This window comes from Saccopteryx leptura, chromosome 7 (assembly GCF_036850995.1).
Source record: "Saccopteryx leptura isolate mSacLep1 chromosome 7, mSacLep1_pri_phased_curated, whole genome shotgun sequence".
NCBI lineage: Eukaryota > Metazoa > Chordata > Mammalia > Chiroptera > Emballonuridae > Saccopteryx > Saccopteryx leptura.
This window is the reverse complement of record NC_089509.1, coordinates 108,694,164-108,717,682: the sequence shown is the minus strand read 5'-3', so window position 1 is coordinate 108,717,682 and position 23,519 is coordinate 108,694,164. Positions and strand designations below refer to the sequence as shown.

At 42.6% G+C, this 23,519-nt stretch overlaps 1 protein-coding gene across 5 annotated transcripts in view; it reads left to right on the top strand.

Annotated features, from left to right (window-relative positions):
• DOCK10 (dedicator of cytokinesis 10) overlaps window positions 1-23,279 on the top strand; it is a 263,955-nt gene extending 240,676 nt beyond the window's left edge. For all 5 annotated transcript variants that reach the window (XM_066344983.1, XM_066344985.1, XM_066344987.1 and 2 more), the window contains 8 exons: window positions 2,025-2,147; window positions 2,289-2,402; window positions 10,492-10,638; window positions 11,916-12,126; window positions 13,353-13,543; window positions 18,386-18,486; window positions 18,667-18,805; window positions 22,533-23,279. In XM_066344983.1, coding sequence (XP_066201080.1) covers window positions 2,025-2,147; window positions 2,289-2,402; window positions 10,492-10,638; window positions 11,916-12,126; window positions 13,353-13,543; window positions 18,386-18,486; window positions 18,667-18,805; window positions 22,533-22,649 — 1,143 coding nt within the window. In that variant the 3' untranslated portion in view covers window positions 22,650-23,279. The remainder of the gene's footprint in view (window positions 1-2,024; window positions 2,148-2,288; window positions 2,403-10,491; window positions 10,639-11,915; window positions 12,127-13,352; window positions 13,544-18,385; window positions 18,487-18,666; window positions 18,806-22,532) is intronic.
• The last annotated feature ends 240 nt before the right edge of the window (window positions 23,280-23,519 follow it).

Below are 23,519 nucleotides of genomic sequence, written 5' to 3'. Positions count from 1 at the left end.
TTTCAATGAAAATGTAAACTAAACTTCACTTCTCTAAGACGGACCCAAATATGTATGATCAGCTCTCTTCTATGAGATATAAAATCTCCAGTCCTTTTGTAAATGTGGTAAAGGGTGCTGAAATTTTTGTGAGCTGGTTATAACTTTTTGTAATACATTAGGAAGTTTATTTACAAGTACATTTGAAAAAGAGGCTCACTAGTTTCTGCAGAGAACTTCTTGGTATGCAAATCATGGTTATTTTTCACAAATAAAAAGAAGCTTTCTATTGGGAATAATTTAGCAACAATTCTGATGAAGAAATTAGAGTTCTCCTCAACAAATAAGTAAAATATTACATAAATTATTTTTTTTAATTATAACATTGCATAGATTTTAAAATGAGAATACAGAAAGAAAATTTTGGTGTGGCTTTTAATGAAATTTTGCAGATTATTTTACATTCATTTAATGTACATTGCAATAAACAGTAAATGCAGCTACATATTAACTATTTCAAATAATGTTTATTAAGAATTTTTCTTAAAAGACATTGTTGGAAACTTTCCAACAATATTATCCACTTGCTTTAGATAGCATATAATGTGATTCGGTTCAACATTTATTAAACTACTAGCATAAGAGAGGCACTGAGTTAAAGGTGGGAAACAGATAAATCAGGCATAATTCTGGCTCTTAAAAAATTTAGAACCTTGAGAAAGACAAACTTTTTTCAGGGTGGATAGTTCTTGGTCTGAAACCCATTAACTGTAAATCTAGGCATCATATATAATTGCAATTAAAAGGGAACAAGATTTTTATGTGAAAGTGGTTGGGATGGAGATGGATGGGAAATAAAAGTTCTCCAGACTTTGGCAATAGGTCTTGACATTTAATAAAACACGAATGTGTCAGTGAGAAAATGAAGTTCTCAACAGGTGCAGCAGCAAAGCAAACAGGCAGAAGTGTGAAGGTGAGAAGGCACCCTACGGCCCGAGTGCAGAGTCAGTGGCAGGGTGCTGAGAGAAGGCTCTGCAGAGGAGGCTGGTGCCTGAGTCTGAGCTCTTACAGCCCAAGTGCAGAGTCAGTGGCAGGGTGCTGAAGGAAAGGCTCTGCAGAGGAGGCTGGTGCCTGAGTCTGGCGCTCTTACAGCCCAAGTGCAGAGTCAGTGGCAGGGTGCTGAGATAAAGGCTCTGCGGAGGAGGCTGGTGCCTGAGTCTGGCGCTCTTACAGCCCAAGTGCAGAGTCAGTGGCAGGGTGCTGAGAGGAAGGCTCTGCAGAGGAGGCTGGTGCCTGAGTCTGGCGCTCTTACAGCCCAAGTGCAGAGTCAGTGGCAGGGTGCTGAGAGGAAGGCTCTGCAGAGGAGGCTGGTGCCTGAGTCTGGCGCTCTTACAGCCCAAGTGCAGAGTCAGTGGCAGGGTGCTGAAGGAAAGGCTCTGCAGAGGAGGCTGGTGCCTGAGTCTGGCGCTCTTACAGCCCAAGTGCAGAGTCAGTGGCAGGGTGCTGAGATAAAGGCTCTGCGGAGGAGGCTGGTGCCTGAGTCTGAGCTCTTGGAATAAATGCCACCCTGGAGAGTTCGGGCAGCAGATCACAGAGTGGAGTTCCCACCACAGAGGGCAGAGGAGATCTCAGGATCAGATGCATGTTTTAGAAAGGATTACTGGGATAACAATGCAGGCAAGAAGACAGATTAGCTAGAAGACTCCTGCAGTGGTCCCGGAGTCAACAGGGGTTGGATATAAGTCAGTGACGGTAAGAATGGAAAGAACGAGACAAAGCTGAAGGCATTTCATAGATTTAAATTAAGTTAGCGCATTTGAGGGACTAATCAGGGGATGGTGGTGAGGGAAAGGGCATAATCCAAGATGAAATCACAATCCCTTGTTGGCTAGGTGTGAATGCTAAAGACACAGATAGGAGACACGGAAAACCCACCGTGGGGAAAAAAAAACCCAACTGACAACACAGCAGTTTTGAAGTCCCGTTTCAGGGATGAGCTACAATGTTAATCACATAAGTCCTCGCTTTGGTTTGGGGAACTGCAGAATATCCTGGTGGAGCAGCTGTACATGTGTGTGGAGTTTCTGTGGAAGTCCGAGAGATACGAACTCATCGCTGACGTCAACAAGCCCATCATTGCTGTCTTCGAGAAGCAGAGAGACTTCAAAGTATGTTTCCAAGACCTGGACGTTAGTTCCAGGATCTTACTTTCAACTGGTGGATTGTGTGATTTTTTTTCCAAAGTAGAAACTCCTTATTGTTTTTATGTCAGCCGCATGATTGTGAAACCCTTTGACTTATGGTTGCAGAAATTATCGGATCTTTACTACGACATCCACCGGTCGTATCTGAAGGTTGCAGAGGTGGTGAACTCAGAGAAGCGACTGTTCGGTCGGTACTATCGTGTGGCATTTTACGGGCAGGTAAGTTCACCAGAAGCAGCATGACCTGCAAATTCTTAGTTGAGCAGTTGAATGCTGTCTTTCCTTCTTTAGGAGACACCTAACTCCATGTGCGAAAGGATTGAGGAGGTGTGGGTGTGAGAGTGTCCGGGTATATTAGAGTATTTCTCTGAGTGTATCTATGTTTGTCCATAGGATGGCACCGGGCAGAGAACGCCATAGTTCTTAATACAGTTTGAGTTAAAACTGATTTCTAACTTCTTAGAGGAGAAAAGCATTTATTTTTTTCAGCATCTTCTTCCCATTTCACCCCAAAATATCTAACTATAGATTTGTTTTATATATCAAAGTGAAATTAAATTCCACAGGTTTTAAGAAATGGAACTCATAACATTCTAAGAAGTAAAGAATTCCTAGTGGTTCCCCCATCCCAAAGTCATGGATTTTTGACTTTATAGTCATGCATTTTCTTTTCTCCTACTTTCAACCTATCCCTGCTTCTAGGCAGAATGCTATAGGGATGTTTTCTTTTCTGTATTGCAGGTCAATGCGATTTTAAAGGTACCTTTCTCAGTTTACTACATACACAATGAACAAGATGGAAAATATTAGCTAGCTAGCCACAGCACTGGCCTGAAAGTACCGCGAATGTATTACGTATTAATTATGCATGCCTCTGATTGGCGCTTTAAGTGGGATAGACCCAGGCACCATCCTATTCTTTACAGGGAGGTTTATGAGACTGATATTTCAGCAGACCTATTTTAGACTGTGAGTCTGGTGGATGTACATTCCAACCCCGTTTCTTCACCGTGGGGATGACTCTTAGGCCCCGCATTTCCGTTTCTCCTCCACCCCCATGGAAGGTACGACTGCACATAGCTCCGGTTCTCCTTGGGATCGAGCAGCGGTTGTCAAACTTTTTATAAAAACCTCCCACTTTTGCAGTGCTGGTCAACCTGGTCCCTACCGCCCACTAGTGGGCGGTCCAGATTTCATGGTGGGCCAATCACAGCGCTGTTTGGTTGCGCAGTAGGGACCAGGTTGACCAGCACTGCAAAAGTGGGCGGTTTTTATAAAAAGTTTGAAGACCCCTGGAAGGAGTCAGATGCAGCATGGTCATTCTGGATCATTTCCTATTGAAGTCTTTTGAAAAATAAACATTTTCCTCTAATCGCCAATAGCAGCTTAAAAAGTAACTTCTGAATTAATCGAAATAGCTGCTCTCTCTAGTTGGAAAGAAAAATGTCCCTGAATAGCCACAAACAAACTGCTCCAGGCCAGACTTTTCCGCTGCACAGCGGAGTCAGAGAAAGCCAGGGGTGTGAGGAACAGGGGTGTGGGAAGGCAGGCTACCCAAGGACACTAAATGTAGGTGTTTAAGGGGCCCCTGGAAGGGGAGCTGACCCCTCTGAAGTGACAGAGTATGTTGGGGACAGAGAAGTGTCAGAGTCTGCAGGAGAAGAGGAGAGAGAAGTGGAAGTGATTTCTTGAAAGTCAACAAGACACAGAAAATAAACATTTTTGACCTTGCTGAAATACGAGCAAGGAAAACAGCGGGAAGCCCGTCAGGAAGGGGTTGTGGGGGTTGCGGGATTGTAGGGGAAAGAGGGTGTCCGGGGAGTGAGGGGCAGCACAGTAGGGACACGGGGATGTGCACTCATCCAACCTTCATCTGAGTCCGCAACCCTCCGCGCGGTCTTTCCGGTGACACAGTAGCGAACTGCCAGTAAGCCTCTGGTCGTGGAAACCAGGCTGCCTACCTGGTGGTTTCTCCAGCCGATACCTAGGATACTGGCTGCGGAACAGGTGGGAACAAATCAGGCTGCGATCCAAGCAGACTTTAATGCCGACGTTTACTCTTTTCTCCCTCTGGTCTTGGTTGTTCCAGGCTGTGGTAAGTTCTGTCTCTCTGTCCCCATTTGCATGCTCTAAAAATTCTCACCCTTCCCTCTGTGTGGTGTCACTGAACCTTAACATTTTTGTGCCAAGAAGAGATAATCCCGCTGCCATTCATTTGGGAGTCACCTTGCATTTCTTGAACTAAACTGTGTTTACTCCAGTTATCTGAATTACAAAAATGTATCCTTTATTTTTCACATACAATATCTTTCTGCGCCATGGTAGGTGTAGTCTGATAACTGACACACACACACACATACTCACTCACTCACAGATAAATGTGGGCACCACATATTTGAAACATACAGATAGTAGACCCACTGTTGGAGGTGGCCTGCCCATTCCAGGCCACCGCGTTCCGGCTGGTCAGGAAGAGAGCTTAGGGACACTCAGAATCTCTAAAGTTGAAGCGGTGGCCGTTGCTGGGTACCTTCCTGGGTTCCTAAAAGGACCCTGCCTTTTTCCAAATGAGTACTGCGGAGAAACAAGGCTCTTAATTGTGGTGGCTCTGAGCATTCTCAAAGGTGATGGTATTAATTCCCAACACACAAGATGAACAGTGGACTAAGTCTTCTCCCAGGGGGTCAAGTGAAATCTCCCGCGATGCAGAAAGAAGCTATGTAAGAAATTGGGAGGACAGACGGAGGCAGAAATAACTCTGTGACACAGAATTTTCTTTGTATTATTTTGCACCATATGAAATTCCCGATATTTGTCTGTTGTTTTACTGGCAAACATGGCAACCTCATGAGGTTCAGTATAATTATTGTTGATTAAAATAGGAAAACAAGTGTTTTCAACATCCACAACATTGTTCCCATCTGCCTCTGCTTGCCTGTCCAGTACATACTTTTTTGTAATTCTCAAAGTCCTTTCACACATCCATTTCACGTCAGTATTTACCCCCACTTATACATTTGGGGTAATGGGTCCCTCACTCACCTACTAAAGGGATACTTGGAAACCCCGGTACTAAACGGACTGAGGGGCAATGGGGCAGGAGTGGGGATAGCTCCTTTCAACTGACTTAACTCTGTTCTTTTTTCAGAGTCCTCAATAAAGTGTGCAGATTGTACGCCTGTTTTTTGTTTTTGTTTTTGTTTTTAATGGTGCCAGTATTCTCAAGTGTCTTTGATTAAAAATTCCAATTTGAGCTTAAAAAGCAAAGTGGTCAGTTAAATCTGCATGGTCCTCTATAGGCTCAAACCCCAGCTGCCTTTGATCAAGGAGAACTAATGGAGGTTGTTCTAATCAGCAGCAATTTAGAGCTTTGGACATCATTGTCCAGATGATATTCTGATGCCTGTCACAAGACACTAAGTGGAGACAGGAACTGTTATATTGAACAGGAGCTGATAGTTCATTTCATCTCACATTTGATGGTAAAGAAACACCAAATAGATACAAACATTCCCTCAGTCATGTACAGAATGAAGGTTCCAAAGATCTAAGATAAAGTCTGACGACTTGATTGACATAATCCCCAGGGTTAAAAATAATTCCTTTCCATGATGGTACTCTATCTCCGGGTAAAATTCGCCTTTTAATATCTAGATTGACATGTCTTGCAATCACGTTTTTAAAGGCTATTCAAATAAGACATGCAGTAGGCTCATTGCTTCCACAAAAGCCATTGGGTAAATCCTTTAGATTCCCAAAGAGACGAGTGCTTTCACTGTACAGTATTGGCTGGAGTAGTTAATATGATGTCTGCGATGATCCAGACACTAGAAAACAAGTTGGAACTTTTTTTTATTTTTTTTTTTATTTTATTTTTTTTTAATTTTTTTTAATTCATTTTAGAGAGGAGAGGGAGAGAGAGAGAGAGAGAGGAGAGAGACAGAGAGAGAGAGAAGGGGGGAGGAGCTGGAAGCATCAACTCCCACATGTGCCTTGACCAGGCAAGCCCAGGGTTTCGAACCAGCGACCTCAGCATTTCCAGGTCGACGCTTTATCCACTGCGCCACCACAGGTCAGGCAACAAGTTGGAACTTTAAAAATGAAAGACTTGCATAGTATGAATTTTCTAATGCAATACCTGGTGTCATTGCCTATAGAAAATTTACATAGAGCCGCCCATATAAAGCATCCCCTAAGTGTCCCTGAAGTATTCATTTCCAGCGTAATGAGCAGCAGTAGTGATCAAGCATCAACCGTACTCAGTCAAATCCTTAGGCGCTTATATTTAGCATGAAAGCAAGCAAGCATGTGTCCATTGCATGACTTAAAACACCAGATGCCCCTGAAATAAGCTAAATGAGGGGCCTGGGGAATTTTAGTCTGTTCACCAAAGGATGTAGATTCCTTGATTCTCAGCCATGCCTAGGTGGGTGTAGGTACATCTTAGAACCTTGATAGAAAAGGGATTGGACGAGGAGGGATGGTGCGTGTGTAGTTTGTAAAACCACCGACTCCATTTGAGGATGTAATGCAATCTTCTGGCTCACCACCTATATGAAAGTTACTGATATTATTGATAGACTATGTATATTTGTAATTGAGTTCATATTTACATGGAACTGTCTCTCCACATTCTTGTAGCTTTTCTTCTCTTAGCATTTAGCTTATTATGAATATTTTCTGACTTATTTTATTCACTAGATTTCTCTTTCAGTGCGTTTCTTTATGACCTTGGAATCAATTAAATATAACAAGGGAAGCATTTGTATGTGACATCCCAATAAGGATTCAGGGACGTTGCAGAATTCTGAAGCACCTACGAAAACATTGAAGGAGTCAATGACTTTAGTTGTCACTTTATTGAAGTACATTTTTATCGTCCTCTATTGTCTATGCATAAATCATAGTCTATGCATTTTATCTCTACTGCATCAAAGTCCTTGTTTAGCTAGAACATGTGCTGCTTCCCAACTAAGACAGATCAGGCTGTTTCTTGCATTTTAAATGACATTTTGAAAGACCAAAAACTAGCAAGAGAAATAAATGCAGAGGTCACGTTTCCTGTCGCTTTGGAACACGGTTGACTCGTGACCTTGTGGCGAACACAAAAAGAAACTGCCCCTGGGTTTTCATCACTTTGTGTCCCTATTTATAAATTATTTATCTCACAGACAGAGCTGAGATCGACACCTTCTTTAAGATAGTGTCCTGTGGCCCAGTGGGCTTGGCTCTGATGGTTTCTTTGGGTGAAAGGTAAGCACGCGTTGCCAACATTTCCAGAGCTGCTATTTTTCTGGTTCCAAAAGCCCTTACACTGTCCATGGCAAACAACAGATTAAATACTTTATTCCATTACTCCAGCTTCACTCTACTTGTTTTTATAAAATAGTCGGAAGAGATTTATATCTCTATGCTTCATAGATAGACAGACCGACAGATAGATTGATAGGTAACAGAGAGATAGATAGATTTTAATCACCATTTGTTCCTGATCAGTCACATACCAAAATGTTGAAATGAGCATCAGTATAATCGCCTAATAAGGAAAGTATAGTTTCTATGTCAGAGAAGCTGAAGGTATGTATTTCAAGTGCTCCAAACTCAGTTAAAACTATTTTTTTGTGTGTCTGAGCCAGAACTCAAATTGCTTTAGTGACATAGGTATTTTGTCCTTATTATTGTCATCATTCTCATTCTCATCCTCATCCTCCTCACCGTCAGTGACCTTATAGCTTTTCTTCTCTTAGCATTTAGCTTATTGTGAATATTCTCTGACTTATTTTATTCACTAGATTTCTCTTTCAGTGCATTTCTTTATTTATGACCTTGGAATCAATAAAGCATAACAGCAGAAACATTTGTATTGACATCTCAATAATGATTCAGGGACATTGCAGAATTCTGAAGCATCTAGAAAAACACTGAGGGAGGCACTCACCAAGGGCCTGGTATGTGCGGGCACTGTCCTTGGAACCTCCCAACAGACTGCCGAGTCTGTTTCCCATCCTCCAGACCAAAGATTAGGGATGAAGGAAAGGCACAGGTTGTGACCAAGGCCATACAGGTCATAGTAATGACAATAAAATCCTGCTTCCCACACTCCTTTTCTGCTAGCTCTGTCTTCAGAAATTTGTTTGGGACAAGAATTCACAATGAAAATACCTCTTTGTTCTGGTTTTCACACTCTGACCAGAAACTCTTTTCCTGGGACTTAGAGATGTTTTTCTCGCTGAAATGGAAGTTGTAAATATTGCTTTAGCTATTGCCCTGGGGAGGGGGGAGGGATGTTCTGGGTGAAGGCCTCCAAAGTCTAATTTCTAGGATGCGTCAGCCTGCAATGTTAGCCACTAACTTCTGACCTTGAATCGGACAAAACTTCACAAAGACAGAAACAACATAACAGACTGGGGCATCACGCAGGGAGGGGGCCAGACCTCCCTGCCCCTCAAAAGTCTAGAAGAACAACAGGGAGCTGTTTTTCATGCTTTCAACATTGTGCGTCACTTATTTTATTTATTTATTTATTTTTTAGCAGTTAATGTTAAAGAATTCATAATTACCTGTGTTTGGTCTTGACCATTTTTCAAAGAAATTGTTTACTTAAAACCTGTTATAAAAGCAATGGAAGCTTTTCTACTCATACCTGGTGCAAATACACCTTTTTAAGATGCATGCCCGCTAGAAATATTCCATTCATCATTTTATTGATTTAAGAAACGTAGAGTGACATCCCCCTAGAGACCAGGCACTATGCTAAACACTAGACCCACAGTGTTGAACAAGGCACTTCTCTGACTTTCAAAAGCCCAAAGTCATTTTGAGAGATGCTCAAGGAACCAGGCAACTAATTTCGTGCTTGACAAGAACTGTGCTGGCAAATGTGCCTTGTTCCTTGGTTTCCGCAGATGTTCGGTCACATGCCACGTATGACACAGGGTGCACTGTTCATAATGCTCAAATGTGCAGAGTGGAGATGCCTTTAAGTATAAAGGTACCACACAGATGTGAGTTTAATCATTATTCTCAGATCACGTGGCATCAGCCATGAAAAATACAGCGTGGAAATGTTTGATCTGTTGTCTTTTATTTGTAACAGGCTTTTGTTACTAGTCAAAAACAACAATTTTTTTAAAGTACAGCTAAAATTCTTTGTGACCTCCAGTGTCTTTACCTGTCTTTCTAAAGCTATTTTCTGGAGGTAAAATTTGCATCTGAAAAAAACAGAGGCACTTGGATGCTAGAGGCCACATGTCCCAAAGGAAAATTGCTCTGTGTCTCTTCAAAGAGAAGGAATTATAAAGGTTGTCTCACTGAATTATCTGCAGATAACAGAATCTTCTCTTCCTCCTGTTTCAAACCAGACCAACAGATTAATAGTGGCTGAGTAAGACCTACTTGCTCCTCTGGCATAAAATGATGTCATGCCTGACCTGTGGTGGCGCAGTGGATAAAGCGTCGACTTAGAATGCTGAGGTCGCTGGTTCAAAACCCTGCACTTGTCTGATCAAGGCCCATATGGGAGTTGATGCTTCCTGCTCCTCTCTCCTTTCTCTCTCTCTCTCTATCTCTTTCTCTCTCGATCTCTCTCTTTCTCCTCTCTAAAAAATGAATAAAAAATAAGTAAAGATAATATTTTAAAAAATGATGTCACAGTTACTCTACTATTTGCAATCCTATAAGTTCTAGCTTTGCAAAATGTAAACAGCCTCCTAGGAGAGTAAGATGAATGATGAAATTAGCTACAGCTGAGTTGCATCAGGCCCCTGATGGTAACAATGTCAGGTTATTGTAACCATACTTGGGAGCGTAAGGCTTGTAATGTCTGTGATTACAATACAAGTGCTGCAGCCCTTTATCTAAGAAGATGCCAGTGCACATCCACCCATTTAGGTACCTTTACATACCCTACAGTGTTTCTTATGCCAGCTCAGACCTTGAGAAGACCTTGTTTAAAATGACACTGCTATTCGAAAAATGCCCAAAGTTACTCCCAACTCCGTGTTCTACCCTCCGTCTGCCACATGAGGGCATCCTTCCCCCAAAATAATGCAGCAGGTAGTACCATTGATTTCTACAAACAGAGAATAAAGGTGAAAGATATCCCATGAGGTTCTTTGGCCTGCCTGACTAGGGAATGTCTCCATCAGTGACTGATTCCAGCATGACATTGTGATAGGGAGCTAGTCAGTGGCCCGGAAGACAACGGAGAGACTGGATATATTGCTCAAGTAAACGGCCTTTGTTTTGCCTGTGATGTGCAGTTGGGGTATTCTGATAAAATCGGTGCCTCGTTATGTGTCCTCCATAGGGATTCTTTGAAGAAGAGGAAGGTAAAGAGTATATTTACAAGGAGCCGAAGCTGACCGGGCTGTCCGAGATCTCCCAGCGGCTGCTCAAGCTGTACGCAGACAAGTTCGGGGCGGACAACGTGAAGATCATCCAGGACTCCAACAAGGTAGCGGGAAATCAGTATTCGTGCAAATGGGAAGAACTGACTGACTTTAAAAAAAAATTTTTTTTTTAATTTTTTTAACTGGATTCATAAAAATTTTAATTATTTTCTACCTGGCTATGCAAAATCAACTACCTAAACTATTTTTGGGTGATCTGCCTGTTTGTTTATTGGTTGGTTGATTGGTGATTATTTGGGGCAAAGACATTGTATGTGTTTATTTGAGTAGCTTCTAAATTCCCTACGTTTCCCGCAGGCTGTCTGCGCTTGTATAGCAGCCAAAGAGTTGCAGTGATTGGGTCCCATGCTAGATTTGAAGGGAAAGCTGAAATGTCTTTCTTCTGTCACGGAGGCCTTCCTGGGTCACACCAATTTTGGCATCTCTCCTCTGAGATAGGCGCAGACTAGGCGGTTACGTTGTATTAACTTCTGAATATCTCATTGGCCTCCTCAAGTCTCCGTAAAGCAAATGCTTCTATCCTCTGATTCAGTTATTCAGAAGCTTCTAGTACTCTGCCATTCCGCTAGCCAGCCTCTATTAAGCACCTACTGCATGCCATCCCCAGAGCTAGGAGCTTTCTCCCAGCTCTCCCAGTTCACAGGGGGGCTAAGAAGAGGAAGAAGTGTGAAACCAGCTAATTAAATAGAGTACAGTGACATACCACGGGAGACGTGCAGGTCCCACAGGTAGAGCTCAGGGCAGGGGTTCCCTGACCAGCCCATTCTGGGTTGCGCAGTGCTTCCCAGAGGAGGTGATGTTTGCGCTGGAAATTACATGGTGCAAAAGTGTTTGCTGGAAGCAGAGGGCATTCCGAGCAGCCCAGCAGGTGCAATGACCGGAATATAAGGGGGAAGTGTGTGTAGGGAATGGCAGGCCTTTGAGACACAGGTTCAACAGAAGAAGAGTGTGTCAGCAGGTGCGGCTGGAAGGCTGGTTTCTGCTCAATTGTATAGGCCTTTGTGGCATCCTGTCCTCTTTTAACAAAGCTGGTATTTGGAAGAGTCTGAGCATGCTTGGTCCCGTCAAAAGTTGTTACAAATGTGTTCGTCATTCTCATCTTGAATTTGGAAGGTACAATCCCCTTGCCTATTGAGGTGGGCAGAGCCACAGCGTTTCATGGCGCCACTGATAAAGAGAAAAACCAAAGCCCCTGCTGGGATGAGAGACAGGCCAGATTAGGAGTCAGAACAACTGGCGCCCTCTCCACAGAGCTCACTGCCCTCCATGCAGATGTCCCCTAGGGTTCACCGCCCTCTTTCCCCATTGTGTGTCCACACAGGTAAACCCCAAGGATCTGGACCCCAAATATGCCTACATCCAGGTGACCTACGTCACACCATTCTTTGAGGAAAAGGAAATAGAGGATCGGAGGACGGATTTTGAAATGCATCACAACATCAACCGCTTTGTGTTTGAGACGCCCTTCACGCTGTCGGGCAAGAAGCATGGCGGCGTGGAGGAGCAGTGCAAGCGGCGGACCGTGCTGACAAGTACGTGCCGGCCGCGGGCGGCGTGGGCTCCTGCTCCCGGGTGGGCTGGGGTAGCCAAAGTCAGCACACCGCAGTGCTGCAGACAAGGACCCCTCACGCGCTGCCGTGGGAATGCTTGCCAGGAAGAGCCCCGCTCCCCTTCTTCATAATCTATCAGGAAGGACACCCTTGACAAGTCAACCGAAGAGAAACTGTCAATAGAGTTACTTTATACACCTCTCCCCTTTAGATCTCACAGTCACGAAGGTCACGGTGTCCATGTCTTAGAAAGGACATTCTCAGCTTACTTCTCCTCTCTCCCTTAATCCACCCTCAGTTATTCCAGGATGTGCAGCTCTCAGACTTGTGTGCTTTGGGGAAAGATCCCAAATCACTCTGGGAATTCAGGCTCCTCAGCAGTAAAAGGAACGCAGAGGATGGTCCACACCCCTTCCGGTGCCATCTAATTCTGTTCTGTGAACGAGCTGCCTTTCACTTAGCCAACGTTTAACACGTGCCCAAGAGGCGTTGAGCGCTGTTCCGGCAATTCAAGTACAACACGGTCCCTGCCCTGAGGGTGCTTGCAGTCCGGTTGGACAGAGCGCCAACCCAAGCTGGGATTTCCAGCGAGCACAGCACGGGAAATGAAGTGGGAACACAGCAGAGGGGCTTCTGGGCAGACTTAGGCAGAAGAGGAGCAAAGGTGTTCTGGACAAGGGACACCTACACTGTTTGGGAGAAGAGCGGTCCCAGATTATGCAATAGATAGATAAACAACAGTGACATCCGATCTAGGGAGCACATTCCCCTCTAGTAAACTTTTCCAGAACTTTTATAGTAATAATAAAAAAAAAAAAATCTACAACAAAGCTATTATAACCTACGCTTTTCAGTGTATATTTAAGCATTCTTTATTGTGGTTCATAGTGTACTGTTTAGTTGACTTCAGGTGGTGGTGGAAGCTAGGATCTTTCCAGTGTTGAGTGACTGTAAATGAAGGTCTTATTCCTTCCCTGCGCCCCCGAGAATTGAGGACGTGGCTAGTGAGGAATGGAAGAGAATGGCGGGGAACGCAGCTGGGGCCAAAGCTAACAAGAGCGAGAGGACAGGGCACACAGGACAAAAACTAACTCGCATGCACAGGGCACAAGCAGGACCGAGCGTGCCGTGTGCAGAGGAAACATACAGGGCCGTCTGCACCTTCACTCGCCCCAGCCTGTCCCTTCTCGCTTGTCGCTCTTGTGCAGCCAGTCACTTGTTTCCCTACGTGAAGAAGAGGATCCAGGTGGTGAGCCAGTCGAGCACAGAACTGAATCCTATTGAAGTGGCCATCGACGAGATGTCCAAGAAAGTCTCGGAGCTTAATCAGCTCTGCACAATGGAAGAGGTGGACATGATCCGACTGCAGCTCAAACTCCAGGGCAGTGTCAGCGTGAAGGTAGGTAGGCACTACCCGGAGCCGAGATGCACGTGGCCCGGGGAACCTGGTACAACTCGCCCTTGCCACTCTTTCTTTTAACGAAGGGTGTAAGAGATTGTTTTCTGTTGTAATACCACCCAACACCCTTATCTGAGTCTTTGAAATTGTGTTTCATTGTAAATGCACATGGATGGTGCCAAACACCTGGAGATAAACCTTTCTTCAGTTTAGCTGAAATAAACTTTCTTCTTCCTCACCCTTCTTTCCCATCTTCTCTGGATAAAGTATGTTCTATAATTCTAAGTTCTAAAAAAATGAATTAATTAAGAAACACTATCTGCCACTAAGAGCTTTATGCAACTGTTCAGAAGCAAATATTTTTAGAATGTATATTAGTTCATAAAATGTGCATCGATATTTGTTTGGCTGTCGAAGTCCTGATAGGAAGCAGATGGCCCGCTCACAGTGGGTGATTGGAGAAAATGTAATGAATAGACTCTTCGCAAAAGTAAAAGCAGTATTTAGGAAAAGCAACAAGAGCAGGCAAAGGAGCTAGCCAGACGGAGGGACCTCTCCCCGCCCTAGACCTGGACGCTGAGGAGAAAGAAGAATCACTGGAAGCACAAGGAGCTGAGGGTGCCCACCGATGACAGTCAGACAGACAGACAGATATAGTCCCCATCAGAAGACTGCCAGGAGGAAGCCCTGGGGCTTACTTAGTACCCGACGGGGGCTGTGACTAGGGTGAGGCAAGGGAGCCACTCAACCTAAGTATAAATCAAAAGGAGGACATCAAAAACCTCAGTCATCAGCCTGACCTGTGGTGGCGCAGAGGATAAAACGTCAACCTGGAACGCTGAGGTCACCCGTTTGAATCCCTGGGTTTGCACGGTCAAGGCACATACAGGAAGCAACTAGGAGTTGATGCTTCCTGTTTCTCCCCCTCTCTTTCTTACTCTCCCTCTTTCTCTCTCTCTCCAAAAATCAATAAATAAAATCTAAAATAAAAAAGAACTCAGTCATCATGATAAAATAATATTGAAATGCAATATTTAAAAAAAAATAATGACATCAAAAATCTATAATGAACAAAATATTAACATTTTAAATAAATGCAAGCCAGAAACAGTGTCACAGAGAGTTATAGTGGAGCCTGAGGCAAAGGGGAAAATCAGTGATATTGATCCTGATACTGACTTGGTTGTCCTCTTCCCTGTCAACCTCTTATCTATGTCTCCCCGGCTGACTCAAAAATAATCATCATCATCATTATATAAATACTTTTTTTTTTTTTTTTTGTATTTTTCCGAAGCTGGAAACGGGGAGGCAGACAGACTCCCTCATGCGCCTGACCGGGATCCACCCAGCATGCCCACCAGGGGGCGATGCTCTGCCCATCTTGGGGCATTGCTCTGCCACAATCAGAGCCATTCTAGCGCCTGAGGCAGAGGCCACAGAGCCATCCTCAGCACCTGGGCCATCTTTGCTCCAATGAGCCTCGGCTGCGGGAGGGGAAGAGAGAGACAGAGAGGAAGGAAAGGGGGAGGGTGGAGAAGCAGATGGGCACTTCTCCTGTGTGCCCTGGCCGGGAATCGAACCCGAGACTCCTGCACGCCAGGCCAACCCTCTACCACTGAGCCAACTGGCCAGGGCATATATAAATACATTTTAAAAAGCCAGAATGCAAGAGAACCATTGTGTGGCTGTGCTCCCAAGGGGACAGCTCTGCTCAGCACACAGCTGAGTGGAGGAGCATGGAGGTTGGATCTGGAGAAGCAGAAAGCATCCCATCTTTTCGCTCATTCTAGCACCCTCAATGCCTGGCAGTCATAGGCATCTGAAGACGGCATAAATACAGCACTAGCTTCCTCCTTCTTACCCTTACTCCTCCCGACCCCCGCCGTCACATTAGAAGATTGTAAGCACTAATGAATACGGACTCCCTCACGCGTGTGAGCCTCCTCTTGGGTGTGAGCATGAACAGGACCTGGCACTGAGCGTGCATTTAGCAAGACTGATAAATGTCACTTGGGGCCAGAGTCACAGCCAGACTGTCAAGTGGGAGACAGTTGAATAGCGATTCCCAGAGTGGTGTGTACACCACTACCACCATGGAATGGCTTTTATTAACAGTTATGTGTTACTTTTAATGTTTATAGAGAAAAACTAGCACATCAGATATTGGAATTGGCAGATGTTTAACTTAAATTTATTTCTTTAAGGAAATAAAAGGAATTGAGCTCAAAGATAATAAGAAAATGGTAATTTGAGAAGGTGAAGGGGGGATAAATGGTGACGGAAGGAGACTTGACTTGACGTAGCCACTACACCATGTCACAATACAATGTGCAGATGCTATATTATAGAATTGATGTAGCCACTACACCATATCACAGTACAATGTACAGATGCTGTATGATAGAATTGGCATAGCCACTACACCACATCACAATACAATGTGCAGATGCTGTATGATAGAGTTGACGTAGCCACTACACCATATCACAATACAATGTGCAGATGCTGTATGATAGAATTGACGTAGCCACTACACCACATCACAATACAATGTGCAGATGCTGTATTATAGAATTGACATAGCCACTACACCATGTCACAATACAATGTGCAGATGCTGTATGATAGAATTGGCATAGCCACTACACCATATCACAATACAATGTGCAGATGCTGTATGATAGAATTGACGTAGCCACTACACCATATCACAGTACAATGTGCAGATGCTGTATGATAGAATTGGTGTAGCCACTACACCACATCACAATACAATGTGCAGATGCTGTATGATAGAATTGGCGTAGCCACTACACCATGTCACAGTACAATGTGCAGATGCTGTATGATAGAGTTGACGTAGCCACTACACCATATCACAATACAATGTGCAGATGCTGTATGATAGAATTGACGTAGCCACTACACCACATCACAATACAATGTGCAGATGCTGTATTATAGAATTGACATAGCCACTACACCATGTCACAATACAATGTGCAGATGCTGTATGATAGAATTGGCATAGCCACTACACCATATCACAATACAATGTGCAGATGCTGTATGATAGAATTGATGTAGCCACTACACCATATCACAGTACAATGTGCAGATGCTGTATGATAGAATTGGTGTAGCCACTACACCACATCACAATACAATGTGCAGATGCTGTATGATAGAATTGACGTAGCCACTACACCATGTCACAGTACAATGTGCAGATGCTGTATGATAGAATTGATGTAGCCACTACACCATGTCACAGTACAATGTGCAGATGCTCTATGATAGAATTGGCGTAGCCACTATACCATATCACAGTACAATGTGCACATGCTGTATGATAGAGTTGACGTAGCCACTACACCATATCACAGTACAATGTGCAGATGCTGTATGATAGAGTTGGCATAGCCACTACACCATATCACAATACAATGTGCAGATGCTGTATGATAGAATTGGCATAGCCACTACACCATATCACAGTACAATGTACAGATGCTGTATGATAGAATTGGCATAGCCACTACACCATATCACAATACAATGTGCAGATGCTGTATGATAGAATTGGCATAGCCACTACACCAAATCACAATACAATGTGCAGATGTTGTATTATAGAATTGATGTAGCCACTACACCATATCACAGTACAATGTGCAGATGCTGTATGATAGAATTGACATAGCCACTACACCATATCACAGTACAATGTACAGATGCTGTATGATAGAATTGGCATAGCCACTACACCATATCACAATACAATGTGCAGATGCTGTATGATAGAATTGGCATAGCCACTACACCAAATCACAATACAATGTGCAGATGTTGTATTATAGAATTGATGTAGCCACTACACCATATCACAGTACAATGTGCAGATGCTGTATGATAGAATTGGTGTAGCCACTACACCATATCACAGTACAATGTACAGATGCTGTATGATAGAATTGGCATAGCCACTACACCATATCACAATACAATGTGCAGATGCTGTATGATAGAATTGGCATAGCCACTACACCAAATCACAATACAATGTGCAGATGTTGTATTATAGAATTGATGTAGCCACTACACCATATCACAGTACAATGTGCAGATGCTGTATGATAGAATTGACATAGCCACTACACCATATCACAGTACAATGTACAGATGCTGTATGATAGAATTGGCATAGCCACTACACCATATCACAATACAATGTGCAGATGCTGTATGATAGAATTGGCATAGCCACTACACCAAATCACAATACAATGTGCAGATGTTGTATTATAGAATTGATGTAGCCACTACACCATATCACAGTACAATGTACAGATGCTGTATGATAGAATTGACGTAGCCACTACACCAAATCACAGTACAATGTGCAGATGTTGTATTATAGAATTGACGTAGCCACTACACCATATCACAATACAATGTGCAGATGCTGTATGATAGAATTGTACCCCCAAAACCAATATAATTTTATTAACCTATATAATTTGATTAGTGTCACCCCCAATCAATTTTATTTAAAAATAAGAAATTAATAGTTCAAGCTGTATTTGGGCGTGGCAAAACATAAAGCGACAGGCAAGTGACTGAAGCTTGGGAAGGACGACAGTGATGTGTTGAACTCAGACGCATCCTGTAGGAGCTGATTGGCTGGGGGCGGGGGGGCAGCTGATGAGACTGATGACAAATCAGTGGACTTCTTGGCGACGTCAGACAACTGGGTCCCACAAGATGGTGTACAAGCAGTGGAGAGGGCTCCTTGGAGGAAGAGGTGGGGTCATCCTCAGCAAATGCTCTTCTCCCCAATAGGTTAATGCGGGACCAATGGCCTATGCACGGGCTTTTCTTGAAGAAACCAATGCCAAGAAATACCCTGACAACCAAGTAAAGCTTTTGAAGGAAATCTTCAGGTGAGCTTTCCTTTGTGGGAATGTTCTTCTTTGGGCTTCTTCAGATGAGGAGTCGTGAATTCCCCAAGAAGCCCCTCCCCCGGCCAACCCCCTTAGGGGTGGCAGAGCAAGTGGGTAGCCTGACCTAGAGTTGCCACTTTCTGTGGCTGGTTATTAATCTGCTGCTCGCTGTCGCTAAAGGCAATTTGCAGACGCGTGCGGGCAGGCCCTTGACGTGAATGAGCGCCTCATCAAGGAGGACCAGCTGGAGTACCAGGAGGAGCTGCGGGCCCACTACAAGGACATGATCAGCGAACTCTCCGCCATCATGAATGAGCAGGTGAGGCTTTCCTGGGGGCGGCCCGAGCTGACCATTCGCAGAAAACACCCATGCTATCCCCAGTGCCAGAGGACCCGGAATGAGCCTCTGCTCTGGCTGCTGCATTCGCTGCCCCTTACGTGACGCCATGCTGCTGACCTGTCGTCTTGCCGGTGCACAACATCCCGGGTCTCAGAGCAGAGATGGGGTTAGAAAGGCTGGAGGAAAAAGACGATGAGAACCCAGACGTTTTCCACAGTTTTCAGAGATGTTTATCCAAACCATCTGAGCTACTGGTTTTCTAAGACAGATGGGCCTTATCAGACACGGAGAAACACTGGATAGCATTCCCTACCTCACCCTGAGTTAAGACCTCACAACCCGCTCAGTGACATGCATGCAGTTCCACAGTTCTGCCTCTAGGGGTCTCTGCACCATACTCAGGGAGAAGGCCAGGACTAAGAAAGACCATGGCTTTTACAGGTCAGGAGTGCCTCTACGGAGGCTGGGCCTCTTAAAGAGTTGCAGAATTGAGATAAAATTCAACCTCCCGCCTTACAGGCAAGTCATTCGTGACTTCTGGCATGTCTCCAGCATGTTCTGTAAGGCTGAGCACAAAAGTGAACATTCAACAATCACAGTACTTTTTGAGTGGCTGAGAATCAAGTGGTCAAAAGCCCAGAGCTGCTCCTTTCGCTTCCCAGCATCAATCAGCCTTCACACTCTGCCTGACACCTTATTGCCCGTGCTGCCCTCCAGGAGTTAGATGTGTTCTTTACAGCGAGGGGGAGAACTTGATCTAAATGATTAGCCGCTCACTCAGTATTAGTCCCCTTCCTTTCCTTAAATGGCCTAGTACTATCCACACTACTCAGGAAACATGAGATGGGTCCTATGAATCTTTTATTCTAATTGCTTTCTCCCTATATGCTTCTTTTTTTTCTTTTCTTTTTCATCTCCTTCTACCCACATTTGAAGCCCTCTGTAGCAGCTGGAGAAAGAAATGGTTCATTGACTTACGTTAGAATTCATCTCTCTGGCTAGGCTTTGTAGAGGAGGGAGCCTTGGTTTGGGATTATTAAGAAGCTGATGGGAATTAAATGCTCGGGAGAGATGCCTTGATAGCGTGGGGAACTTGTAAATCTGAAACTGAAACAGAAAGAACGAACAGTGGGACTGAAAGTTGAAAACCGTGGTGAATGAATGCCTGTTTGCAACTGTAAATTACCTCTGACTTTGAAACTTCGGGCAAAAACACTGTTCTCTTTTCTTCCTGGCAGCTCTGTGGCAGTCCATGTTTATACAGCTTCTGTTCCTCTGTGTCTAGTATTTCCCTCAGTACTGTAAGCAGAAGTGGTATGTTTTTCTTTCCTTATGTCTACTCTGTCTTCTGTGGCCTTCTGGTCTACCTATCTCTTCCTAATTTCATTTTCCCCCGATACCTCCATAGTGGTTACTGTTCTGTGAGTTTTTATTTAACTAGAACAATTTTATCTCTATTTCAAGGTAGGTCAAGATGGGAAAGAAAAGTCTACTGAGTAAGGCTAAAAAGTTAACCACTTAGCTTTTAGAAAGAAAATTCATACTTTATCAACTTTTTAAAATATTTGAGTTTATTTGTATCCAAAACAAAGATTCACTATACTCCAAAGTGCTAAATAAATACATAAGTAGAAAGTCAAGGACCAGGTGAATAAGGAAAGAGAAAAGTAATTGATTCTCCAGAAAACCTTTGCTGAGAGATGCACAATTTGACTCTGTGCTTCCTGGTGCAAAGTAAAGACACCAATGGACTGAACAGGTCTTGTTATTTAATAGATTTGTCATCAGGAAAGATAAACTTTCTCCTGGTCCTGAGCTTCTATGGGGACTTTTCCAAAGGTCTTTATATATGGGACAATGACTTCAACACACATAATATCATCAAAAATATGCTCCTTAAAAAATGACTTAGTCTATGACCAGTTCACATTTTTACCTTAGGTTAAAATATTAACTTCCAGCTCTGTAGAGGAGATTCTAGAGGAAGGACAATTTAACTGATAATTACCTATCGTAACTAGAAATTATCCATAGCAAAACTATGTTATTTACAGCAAAATAAGCCATTTTGCTGTAACGCTTGCTAAGTTCCTTGAGTTGGTTGTAACGAACAATTTCCTGATATTAGAAATAGCTAGCAAAGAATGTGGGCTTGTAAAGTAAGTAGTATTTTTAAAATGGATATTTATTTTAGTTTATAACAAAAAAATTATTAGATGATTTTCCTCAATATTTTTAATGAAAATGCATCAACTACAATGTTTATGTCTGAACTCTAGAAGGAGGAAGAGTGGGCAGATCTTAGCATAATCTTTTAATGCAGGAATAAACCATAATCTTTAATGCTTAAGTACCTTCATGTACATATATATTAATCCAGGTGTTCTGGAAATACATACATCATTACAGTGAAAAGAAAAATTCTACCATTGAAGTTTTAAAAATAAAAACATAGTTAGAATGGATAGACATACATAGAAATACAAGCATAGAAATAATTAATTATGCAGTTCACTCCAAGAGTGTCCAGCAAAGTCTTGGCTAAAAGGGCAGTCTGAAGTCATCTAACTAGTGAAAAAACCTCTAATATAAGGAAAATAATGCAACAGGAAAAAGTGGATGCAAAATGAGCATGTCGAGGGGAACTAGTTTGACTTATTAAAGTGACAGGCACGCAATAAGTACCTTTATAGACAACCAGAATGCCACATTATTTTACAAATATCCAAAAAGCATAAAAGCCTCCTTTGATGGAAACCAAAGTAATACATGTAAGTATCTGGATGAAACATGAATATAAGCTGCTCAGTTGGAGTCTGTTTTAATGTTTAAAAGAACGACAGCAGAGTGAAGTCAACTATGGTAATGGAGATCAAATACACAGTACAGAGAACAGACCTAGCTGGTATGGTGCCAAGCAGACGAGACGAAAAGGCATGTTGCTCTTAGAGTCTTACATACTCTTCGGAAACATTATTTGCCAAATTATTTAAGCAGAACATGTTGCATTGACCATAAAGAGAAGGAAGTGATAGTAGAGGATACTGTATGCTCTGTGAGGACAAAAGTGGCAATTCGTTCTTGGAGGAGCAGTAGAACAAAGGCATAATAGTGTGTGGAGTTAGTGGGGAAATCTCCATAACTAGAAATGTAAAATAGTCATTGTATCTTCTGTACAGAGATACATTTTAGAGGTGCCTGGGGGTTTTGTGGTTGTGTTATTGTGTTTACATATCATTATATGAACAGATCTAACAGGAAAGTATTGTTTAGGCATATTTAACATTGTTTTCAAAAGTACATTTTTTCTCATATTTCCATTAACGCAAACATTTCAGTGAGGTTTCAGATGTCTCCCTATTTTGGTAGATGCCAACAATATAAATCATACACTTTTCAAATAAAATAAAATTCTGGAATTACGCAGATACATTCATAACGATTATTCAAACATTTATAAATTTATATCTGGCAGTTGAAGAGTCTTGTGACAATACTTTAAATCGTGCCAAAATGGCTATGACATGGGCTTGGGGGATAAATGTCTTCAGATTTATTTTGATAAGTTCATTTTCAAAACTTGCAGACTCCCTGTGGGCAATAAAAAAAAAAATCACTTTCCTGGGTTTTAATTTTTTTGTTTGAAGATATTAACAAATTTATTTATCATGTTCTTTGGTCATGTTGTGTTCTGTCTTGTCTTAAGATTGTGTGCAGGGACGAGCCGTCAAAGTGCGGGGTGGAGCGCATCTGCTCTCGAATAATTAGCAAGGGGACGCAGGCTCTGCCCACCGTTTCCGTCTCGCCCAGTGCGGAGGTTTGAACTAAGGTCTGCAGCGTCAAACGCGCCTCTAAGAGAACTTTCTGAACGTGCAGCTAAACTCGAGGAAGAGAAGATAGATTTAATTTATTTGAAGCTTTCATGTTAATATTTTTTTTACCTCGCTAGCTTGAGAATTTTGCCATTCTCTGGATTTGCACATTTTTTACAAATTTTTTTTCCTTCGAGCAGCGTTAAACAAGCCAAGCTGAATATTTGCCATGAAATTCCAATGAACATGCATCTCTAAAGCAAACCCCAAGTTTGCTGGCAGTTGCAATATGTTCAATACCAAGTCCTAGCACACATATTTTAAAGGTCCAAGTGAATGTTTTTTGTAACATTTAAGTATCTTTCAAATGTAAATAAAAGATTGTAAAATATATGGTTTTTAGCAAATTTTAAAAAACCTTTTAAGTTGATACTTATGATGTGCTAAAATTATATGAATAACATTTCAGATACCATTATAATAAGATATTTGTGTATGTGTACAAAAGTGTTGATAAATACTAATCTTTAAAGTTTGTGGAGCTCCTTTATTTGTAATATATTTGCTCTTGAAAGCAATGAGCTGTGAAATCATGGAAGTATTTTGTTGTTAATAGAAATAAAAAATACAGTTACTTTGCATTTGATTCTTTCCTTTTTTTTTTTTTTTTTTTTTTTTTTTACTGTAACTCTTTTTTGACCTCACAACGACATGTTGCTGGGGCCTAATATTCTCACATGACAGTAGAAAACCAAACTTTGCTGCCGTCTCTTAAAAAATTAAGAATTGCATACAAAAATAAATGCTACATGAATTAAAAGGATGAATAAATTTATAGGTGAAAATGCAAACCATTCTCCAACTCAAAGCAAGTAACACTT